Genomic DNA, 10,583 nt, shown 5'->3' with positions numbered 1-10,583 from the left:
AGCCGGACACGATCATGTGTGTTGTAAGTTAGAAACATTACAGACTTAAATACCTTTAAGGAGAAGAGGAAGCAAGCACCAACAAAAGAATTGATCCGCCACTCCTTTAGTCACTTTTTTTATATACAGAACAATAATGCAATAAGTTCAATTTCCATAAAACCTCTGAAAGGTCACACCTAGCAACACCTTACACAATAGTGTTTACCGTCTTAGTGCCGTATACTTTCACACGATAGTTTACGTTAAAATTTTTAAAAACTGCAAACAAAACAATATTTGGACATATTTACATGTTTGAAAAGGAGCAGACTGGGTTTTTTTCTTTAAAACAAACTTCAGTCATAACAGCAGTCCAACAAGCTCCACCCACTCCAAAAACACACGCACCCACACCAAAAAGAGATCGAGTTGTACCTGTACAACTATCTTAGGAGAAAGAAATTCACATTAAAATTTGTGTATTTGCCGACAATGATGCATAAAAACGCGCATGAGAAACATGGCTTTGACTTCAGTTTGCAGTGACCCTGCTGTTCCATGGTGTGATTGTCTTTCCAGGCTCGTCCCGTCCGGAGTGCTACGAGGCATTGCTTTTTAAGTGTTGGGTCTGAAGCGGCTTCACGTGGTACTCGTAAATCTTCAGAGCCGGGCCCAGTTTTATTGAGAGTCCAGTCAGGACGTCGTTGCGAGTCATTAACAATAGAGACTTGCCATCGATTTCCTGCGGGAACAAAAGGTTCGGGTCGTATCGGACAAAACCACTAAAGCGATATTCCCGTTTTCCTATCACGGTCGTTACCACGTTCATCTTGGTTTATAACAAACAATAGTTGTCGCTCAGACACACGTTTATAACAGCATGCCTAACAACTCTGGGATAATCAATTGCTGTGGTGAAATGTTCTTATTAAATGTAATTTTGCATTTATTAAAAGAATCCATTGGGTCGAGGAGTGTAACGCCCAGAGGTAAACATTGAACTTAAAGCTCTGAACGTGGCAACATCTTCAGGGCACTTTCTCACATGACAAGCAGCATTTGTCAAAAGAGAGAGCGGGAGGAAACAAAATAGGGGTGGCGAACGAACGGCAAGAACTAACTCATTTCAAGAACTAATAGGTTATTATTAAGTTTATTATTTTTTTTTATCCACTAGATTATGCCCACAGATTTGGTCTAAATACATCTTCTGAGGTACTGCACAAGCGGACATTTCTGGAAGTGACCCAATAACAAAAACAAAAAGCCTAAAAACTACACCAATATAACCATATATTCTACCTGATCCTTGAAAGCGTTGGCTTGCTCTTCAAATCCAGTAGCTTTAAAATAATTGACAACATCGGCTACGGCCCAGTGGGCGGGGTCGGGAAGCTGCCCGTTCTCCACCGTACTGTGAGAAAAACAAAAAGCAAAACAAACACGTATTGATCAACATTTTCAATCCCGATGTAAATTATTCAATATATTGTTTATGATAATCAGTCAATTACAGTTCATGACAATAAGGGATTCTAAAGCAATGAATACATTAATACGTATTTTACTTCCATCTCGAAGCAACTACAATTTGTTGCAATGAATGAGTCTAACAGCTGAAGAGCAAGAACCTGCACATCATGGCCACTATACAATATAATTAAACAGCTAACGATATGTTATTGTTCTGCGTCCATCCTGACAGATCAAGTAAAAAGTAAAAATCTGATATTCAGGATTCAGCAATGTTATTGATACTTCTTTTTCTTTCAGGTTCTCCCATTAGGGGTCGCCACAGTGGATCATCCGTCTCCATGCCCCCGTCCTCTACATCTGCCTCTTTCACACCAACTACCTGCATGTCTTCCTCACCACACCCATAAACCTCCACCTCGGTCTTCCTCTTTTCCTCCTTCCTGGTGGCTCCATCCTCAGCATTCTCTACTCTGCATATGTCCAAACCATCTCAATCTCGCCTCCCTCACCTTGTCCCCAAAACGTCCTACACGCGCTGTCCCTCTAATAAACTTGTTTCTAATCCTGTCCATCCTCGTCACTCCCAACGGAAACCTCACAGCAATGTTATTGATACTACAAATAAATGAACAAATAGTTGCAAAGCTTTTAAATGTAAATTAGGTAAGATTAGATCTTAACATTAAGGTTGGTTTTAGTATTAATATTATTCATATTTTTTGCACAACTCTCCACACACTGTTTTACAATGGCAACAAAATGTCAGCATCCAAATTTAAACAAATACTTCGGAACGGATGCTAATTTTCCAAAACGTTATTTATGAGCAACTTGATCTCACTTTATCTGAGGAACGTTTTATTGTCCTGCATACACTATATACAAAAAGGTATTGGGACAGCTGACTTTTGCAGTCATTGTGGTAACAGCTGGTGGAAGAACCACATACGTTGGAGACGCACAGATGTTTTTGGATGCGGTAGCATGAAACTTTCCCTTCACTTAAACCTGTTCCCGGGGTTTGACAATGTCTAGCGATCTATATGAAGACATGGCTTTACAGAGTTTAAAATGGAAAATCTTGAGGTAACCTGCTTTAGAGCTCTGACCTCAACCCCAGGAAGGCCTTTGGGATAAATTGGAATGCTGACTGCTCCCCAGGTCTCCTCACTCTACAACACCCTTGTGGCTGAATGAGCACAAATCTCCACACACACACTCCAGATGTTTCATCTAGTGGAACATCTTTCCAGAAGAGGGGAAGATTATTATAACAGCGATTGAGGAATTCAATGTGTAGAAAACACATACAGGTCCTATTGTAAGGTGCCCACAAAATGTTGTTCTTATACTGTACTTTCCAGGTTGATTTACAACTAATTAATACTACACCTTAATTTTTTTTATCACAATTTAAAATGCCAGACTGCTGACATTCACCATTAAATGTGAATACAAAAATGATCATTACTATAGATGCAATACAAACATGTAGCTTAGTTGAATTGTATATTTACTTATTTTCATTTAATCTTTCATCTACATTACACAAATTCAAATATCATTCAGGTGCAGGAAGCAGATATTTAGTAAAAGAAGGTGATCATCATGAGGCTGGAGAAAAATAAATAAATAAATAAAATAAAAAGACACACAGCTCAGTGTAGTACGTACCTTTTGGTTTCCATCGAACCATTTGCCTTGGTTTCCATGACGGCTAGAAAAACACAAACAGCCCATTAAGAAGCTGCCAAGACTCCAACTCAACAGTGTGTCTTTGTCCCAGGCAGTGTGCTGTGCTCTTCAGTCACCAGTTAATGACTCAAATTAATCCTCAATTGCTGCTTTTTGCTTCAATAGGACGCAAAAACAATACCACAAATCCCAAAACGCACATTTAGTTTGAACTGTGCCAATTGTTTTCTGATCGAGAGGAAAAAAAAAAAAAAAAATCAAGATTTAGACGCATTACATTTTAACTATAAAAAACACGTGACGAATTCAAATAATCGAACTTTTTCAGCAAAGCAACTCTTAGAAAAGAATATTAACTGATACTCCTCAGGCCTTTTACAATCTACTGAAGATCTTGAGTCGATTAAACACATACCCACAGTTCTACACGGCGACCACATGCGGTTGCTAAGCAACAGGTTTGTTCAGCAACTCAGAATTCAGGTCGAAAGAAAAGCAAAGATGCAGTTTGCGCTACATTGCGCAGGCAGGTTAAAGATATGCACTATTTCGACAGCAAAGCTGAATTGGATGGTAGTTCGATTTCCTTTTGTCCTTTGTCCAATGACCTTTTGTTTGCATAAAACTTTGTTAATTAGCTTTATAAAATCATGATGAAGATTTAGATCCATGATGAGAAGGTGATAGTGGCCTTGAAAAACATACTCTCACACAAATGTATATGGCTGGTTAAATACAGCTTTTTAAAAATTTCCCTCAGTTTGTCATGTGACAAAGAACCCAGGGGTCACAAAGTTCCCTGTCCTGAAGAATTTCCCAAGCAGGAAACATAACACACCTACTCCGTAGACTTCTTTCATAAAGGAAAAATAAACAAACGTCTAACAGCCTTAACGGAGATGATTCTTACGTTATTCTCTGTTAATTAGCGCTTAGCGGCATTATTATTGAACTGGTCATTTAAAATACAGATGCCACTACCTGCAGGGCCATGCTATTGATCTAAAGTGATGAACACCTTCTGACCAATCACATCTTAGAATCCGACAGAGCGCTGTGCTACAGAGTCAGACTGACGAGTGTGCTGGAAGTGTGTTCTGGATGAGCATCATCTTTATGATGGCACTACTTGTGAAAGGAGTTATCAGGTTGATAAAATTTATACCACGCATAAAGCGTGTCCTAGCTTTCAGAGGGTGAAAAGCATTTGTGAACAAACTTAATATTAGAATAAAAGCAGCCGTGGATTGACAGAAGAAAACGGATACCTGGTTGTCAAAGTTGAATGCGATGTTTCATTTGAGGTCCGCAGCTCAAACCTCATGGTACGCTCAGTGCCATTGTTTTGATGCCCTTCTCAGCTGTCTTCAGGAAGGTCAATGTGATGAAACAACCTTCAGAACGGAAAAAAAACAAAAAACAAACAAAAAAAAAAGGTGAGAGTGTAAATCTAATGGAAGCGAACTTGGAATAGTGCATATTAGTAGAAAACCCACAGTTAATAAGCTGAACACAGGTTCTAGGAAAGAGAACGGCCTAAAACCTTGGATAGGAAACCTCTGATTCAATCAGCACTTTTTTTGCTATCTTCAATAGACACGTGGTCTGGGAGGAAGGTGCGGCAGACTCTTCCTCCTCCATCAATCACAGAAATGACCAACCATCATGAAGAAAACTGTTGGACACTGCCAGAATCATAGCCGTATCAGGTAGTGAACCGATACCCAGAGTTCTGATGTCACGTTATCATATTATATTATATCTATAATCTGGTCTTTTCTAACGCATTCTGCCCAGTAACGTGGCTCATGCAGTCATTCCATAACTCTAAGTATTTGAAGTTCATTAAGGAGGTAAAGTGGTAAAGCTGCACTGTTGAAGTCCATCAGGAGTATAGGACAATCATAATCCACAATATCGGTAATACAGAATACGAACACTAACGTTTTAACAGTATAAGCATCGACCTTATTACAGGAGTAAACATGATCATCATAAACACTCAGTCAACCAGCAAATCCTGTTTTCTCTTAAGAAGCAGCACAAGAAAACCGGCAAAGGTTTTAGAAGCCATTTCAATATTTATTGTGTATTTTTTCTAACAAGAATTATGTCAAAATGAATCCGCTTAAGACTTTTAGCTCATGTTCGGCTGCAGAAATGATCCTGAAGGAAACGTTCTGATAGGAAACTGAGATTGGGCACAGACATGCCACAGATAAACAGTTTCAGTTTGAACTGATTTGATAAAGACAGTATTCCAAATATTTTAGGTGCCGGTTACATTTCCCTTGTGCATTAATGTTTGTGGATGTTTTCTGCTTCGTTTTTCATATCAACATCACAAACAAAGTTTCTCTCTGTGTCTCTGAGAAGGAGAGAGAGAGAGAGCAGTAGTTCTGATCCTGCACATCAGTGCTGTGACATTAAATATTTGTCTATTTGAAACGTGTTTTGCAGGCGTTCTTGTACTTTTGCTTTTCAAGAGTAAACAGTGATTATGTCGTGTCTACTCTTCTAATAAGGTTGATTCTTATACTGTTTAAAACATTAGCCTGACTTTAAAAAAAAAAAATTATATATATATATATATATATATATATATATATATATATATATATATATATATTCCAAACAAACGTCTTTATGTGGTATTGTTTGTAGAATTTTGAGGAAAATTATACATTTGCTAAATTTAAGAATGAGGCTGTAACATAATGTGGAAAAAGTCAAGCACTGTGAATATTTTCCAGATGCACTGAACCATCTGTATATACACCTGCATGCATAACCTTTGTATCGTTGTGTATATCTCATATTGTGCACGCACACACACATCTCAATAGAAAACTAGTATATTATAAAGATTTATCACACACAGACTGATATTTCGAATGTTTATTTCTTTTAGTTTTGATGATTTTGTCTCACATTTAATGAAAACCCACCAATTTATTAAAAAATAAGAAAAAAGAAAAAAAATAGAATACTTCACAAGACCTATCAAAAAAACATTTTTAGTGAATTGTTGGTCTTCTGGAAAGTATGTTCGTTTTCTGTATATGTACTCAATACTGGGTAAAGGCTCCTCTTGCTTTAATTACTGCCTCAATTCAGCATGGGATGGAGGTGATCAGTCTGTGGCACTGCTGAGGTTGTATGACAGTGGCCTTCAGCTCATCTGCATGTTTTAGTCTCCTGTTTCTCATTTTCCTTTTGACAATACCACATCGATTCTTTATAGAGTTCAGGTCTGGTGACTTTGCTGGCCAGTCAAGCACATCAACACCATGGGCTTTGGGCAGTGTGGGCAGGTGCCAAATTCTGCTGGAAAATGAAGTAGACATCTCCAAAAAGCTGGTCAGTAGAGTGAAGAATGAAGTGCTCTAAAACTTCCTGGTAGACGTCTGTGCTGACCTTGGACTTAATAAAACACAGTGGACCAACAACAGCAGATGATACGACTCCCCAAACCACCACTGACTGTGCAAACTTTACACTGGACCATAAGCAACTTGGATTCTGTGCCTCTTCTTCCAGACTCTGGGACCTTCATTTCTTTCATTTCATCTGAAAAGACGACTTTGGCCCTTTGCGCAACAGTCCAGTCCTTTTTGTCCTTTGCCCAGGTAAGACACCTCTGACGTTGTCTCTGGTTCAGGAGTGGATTAACACGAGGAATGCGTCAGTTGTAGCCCATGGATACGTCTATATGTGGTGGCTCTTGAAGCACTGACTCCAACTGCAGTCCACTCTTTATGAATCTCCCACATATTCTTGAATGGGCTTCGCGTCACCTTTTTCTACCACATTTTTTCCTTCAATTTAACTTTCCATTAATGTGCTTGGATACAGCACTCTGTAAACAGCAGCTTCTTTAGCGATGACCTTTTGTGTCTCACCCTCCATGTGCAGGGTGTCAATGATCGTCTTCTGAACAACTGTCAACTGTTTAGCCTGAGACACCATTTAAAGGCTCGGGAAACATTTACAGGTGTTCGGACTGAATATATTATTCGATATTCGAATTTTTTGAAAATAAATTGGTGGGTTTTTGTTAAATGTGAGACAAAATAAACACGAAATAAACACTTGAAATATATCAGTCTGTGTGTGATGAATCTATATAATATACAAGTTTCACTTTTTGTATTGATTTACTAAAATAAATCAACTTATGATATTCTAATTAATTGAGATGCACCTGTGTATATGTAACACACACACACACACACACACACACACAATATTTCTCTACATATATATTGTGCCTCACATACATCTTGCTCTAAATTTTCTTTCACATACACATTCTATACTTGTACTATGCGATTACAATAAAGTTGTATCTATCTATCCATCCATCCAGATACCACAGCTTCCGCTCGGATCTCGACATGCTTGACAGACATATCTTCATGGATGAGTGCTCATAAACTAAAACTCAACCCCAGCACAACAGAACTGCTGCTCATCCCAGGTGATTCATCTCCAGGTCAAGATCTCCGAATAACTCTCCATGACTCTCTGCTCTCCCATTCAGCCACTGCTTGTAATCTTGGAGTAACTGTGGACAATCAACTGTCCTTCCCCTCACATGTTGCTGATGTGGCTGGTTCCTGTCCATTTCTTCTCTACATCAGAAGGATTCGACCATTTCGTCCACACAGGCTGCCCAGGTGCTTGTTCACGCTCTTGTTATTTCCAGTCCCTGGCTCTCTTTAAGCGACGGTTGAAGAACTTCCTCTTCCTGAAACACTTAAATTAGCACTTTCCAAGTTTGCTTTGTAAAAATCAAGAGTTGTAGTCTGAATTATATTTAGTTTGTAATCTAGTGTAGCGTATTCACTGCAAGAGACTCAAAGCACTTTTGTATCCATCATGACTGATCTATCTTTTTTAATTTTTTTTATTTAAATAGGGTATTACTTACAAATTAGGATTTAATTTGACTGTATTAAACTGCATTTTTTTGTCACGCATGTGTTTTTTTATTTTTTTTTTTCTACTTTTGTTTCCATTAAACAGATCCTAAAGACAAAATGATTCACATTTACCATATCTGCTCACTTTCCAACACAGAATTATCAGTTTATACAAACACAAAGTTTATTTGTGAGTTTAAGAACAATAATTTGAGTTCAGTCTGTTGATCCACACCATCAGCAGAACTTCTCTCCCCTTCAGTCATGTCACTAAACGGGACTCGACCACAGAACCTTCTCGAAGATTTTATTTATATTATAAAACCTCCAGGTTTGCCGATTCGAACCGCAGAAATTGTAAATATGCACAACATAATAGTAAATAAACCATTTTTTTGGATAAACAGACGGAAATCAGTGTTGTCTCAGACTGATAGTGATGAGAGTTTGGAATTAGCGTAGCAAAAGTCAAAATGTAAAATATAAATGACTTCGCAGGAATATCCACTTACTACGCAAAATAACTTTTATTATCAAAAATATATATTATGCAAAAATATAATAAGAACAATATTTTTTATGATTGTAATAAATGCCCCAGAAGCTAGGAAAAGTCCTGTATAAGGTTAGCACGCTAGCTTCAGTCGCTGTATTCAGTACAATAGTAAAAACAGCGAGCGTTAATGAAACTGGAGCTCAGCTTCCTGCTCGAGTATATCAGTGTCGGTAACACACACACATACACTCACACACACACTCATACACACACTCAAACACACTTATAAACCAGAGAAGAAGAAGAAGGAAAAAAATAAATACACACACCTTTATGTTCTGTTTTAAAGTCTATCACACAGCAGGACTCAGATGTTTCCTTTGGCAGCTCGGCTACATTTGACACAAACCCATTTGAACTTCCGGCAAAATCCTTCGACGCACGCGAGCCGTGCAGCCAATCAGACGCGTCCGGCTGGTGCATGCGCAATGTATCGTGGGTCATGTTGTTTCAGTCCCACGTCTATTAAACATGGCCGTCTGGGCAAAGAAAACCCCTGACACACACACACACACAGACACACACACACACACACACATATATATATATATATATATATATATATATATATATATATATATATATATATATATATATATATATTTATTCACTTCTGTCCCCTACACACGTCTTAATCTGATTAAACTGCTAATTAACTGCACTTCTATTTAGAGAACAGGGAAAGTACACTTCAGTATCTGAGATTTAGGAACAGATGTGCAGTCTGGAGAGGCAGCCCCTCAGCCATTTTATTCTATTAAAACAATTGAATTGAATTGAATGTGAATTTGTAATTGTATATATATATATATATATATATATATATATATATATATATATATATATATATATATATATATATATATGTTTTTCTCTCTGATGTGTATTATAAATGGCATTCTATATGTTTTAAATTGTTTTTATCATCAAAATCAAAGGTACAATAAAGTGCAGAAGCCATATTCCCATTAGAACTGAGCACAAGGTAAAAACATAATTTGACATTCACAAGTTTATTCGTTAATATTAGCCGACTGAGAACTTTTTTCTTCTCAGTAGTCATTAAACAATACTCCATCAGAGAACCTTCTTAAATACTTTACTTTACTATAACATAACGCACTTATTCATAAATGTCCTACAGAAATTAATTCACTTCCTGTTCCCTACACACCCTTTAATCCAATTAAACTGCCAATTAACTGCCAACCACTTTCAGTCAGGAGCGGCTTATATTCCAATAAATAAAATTACTATTTGTGTGAATATCATCAATATAGTGTTTGTTGACCTTGATTTGTCACCACCTTAGTCTAATTAACTTATTTCATATTTCTGTGTAAACGTTATTTAGGCTTGTTGCTGTCAATCAAACTGCAATAAAAAGTACCATGAAAGACAGCCATTACCCCTGTTGCAGTGAGAGCGTGCAAGTACTGATCGTTTTACATGAAATAACATTAAACTTTATCAAACTAATTTATAGATAATTTCATATTTGTGCATAAATCTGTCTCTGTCTGTCCAGTGCCTCAACCGCCCTTAACGTCACTGCATGTAACTGTGTAGGAGTGTTAGGATTGGGAATCTTGGTATAATAAGGAATAAAACCTGACCAGACGGGCTATTATGGAAAATGGCATGTGATGTGACTCAACTTGAAGCAGAGCATGCAGAACACAGCGCAGCCTCGAGTGTTTTATTCCACTTACATATACAGAGGTCTGACCTGAACCTTATTGAAAATTATATTATGATGCACTGAAAGCCTGACTGCACCCCAGGGCTCGTCACAAAAAAAAATCTGCTGAGCTGAAAAGGCCTAAGAGCACAGTGGCCTTTATAATTTTTTGGCTTTGGCCTAAACTGAGCAATCATCTCACAGGAAGTGGTTGAGTCTGGTTGAGCTCCAGCGACGATGTGTGGAGAAACTAGCAGAAGGTCAACCA

General features: G+C 37.7%; 1 protein-coding gene across 2 annotated transcripts; it reads right to left on the bottom strand.

The window, feature by feature from the left end:
• Positions 1–90: 90 nt before the first annotated feature.
• samd13 (sterile alpha motif domain containing 13) lies at positions 91–9,034 on the bottom strand. 2 transcript variants are annotated; one of them, XM_046857426.1, is made up of 4 exons: positions 8,904–9,034; positions 4,422–4,547; positions 1,285–1,396; positions 91–724 (listed from the first exon to the last, which is right to left on the bottom strand). In XM_046857426.1, exons 2-4 carry the CDS (start codon positions 4,475–4,477, stop codon positions 581–583), a joined length of 312 nt encoding a protein of 103 aa, XP_046713382.1. In that variant the 5' UTR covers positions 4,478–4,547; positions 8,904–9,034; the 3' UTR covers positions 91–580. The 2 variants fall into 2 exon arrangements, with proteins under 2 accessions (XP_046713382.1, XP_046713383.1); XM_046857427.1 differs by lacking the exon at positions 8,904–9,034 and adding an exon at positions 3,133–3,175 and having other exon boundaries at positions 4,422–4,550.
• Between the last annotated feature and the right edge of the window lie 1,549 nt (positions 9,035–10,583).

This window comes from Silurus meridionalis, chromosome 9 (genome assembly GCF_014805685.1).
Source record: "Silurus meridionalis isolate SWU-2019-XX chromosome 9, ASM1480568v1, whole genome shotgun sequence".
NCBI classification, from domain to species: Eukaryota; Metazoa; Chordata; class Actinopteri; order Siluriformes; family Siluridae; genus Silurus; species Silurus meridionalis.
The sequence above is the reverse complement of the archived record's forward strand: the minus strand, read 5'-3'. Positions and strand labels throughout refer to the sequence as shown.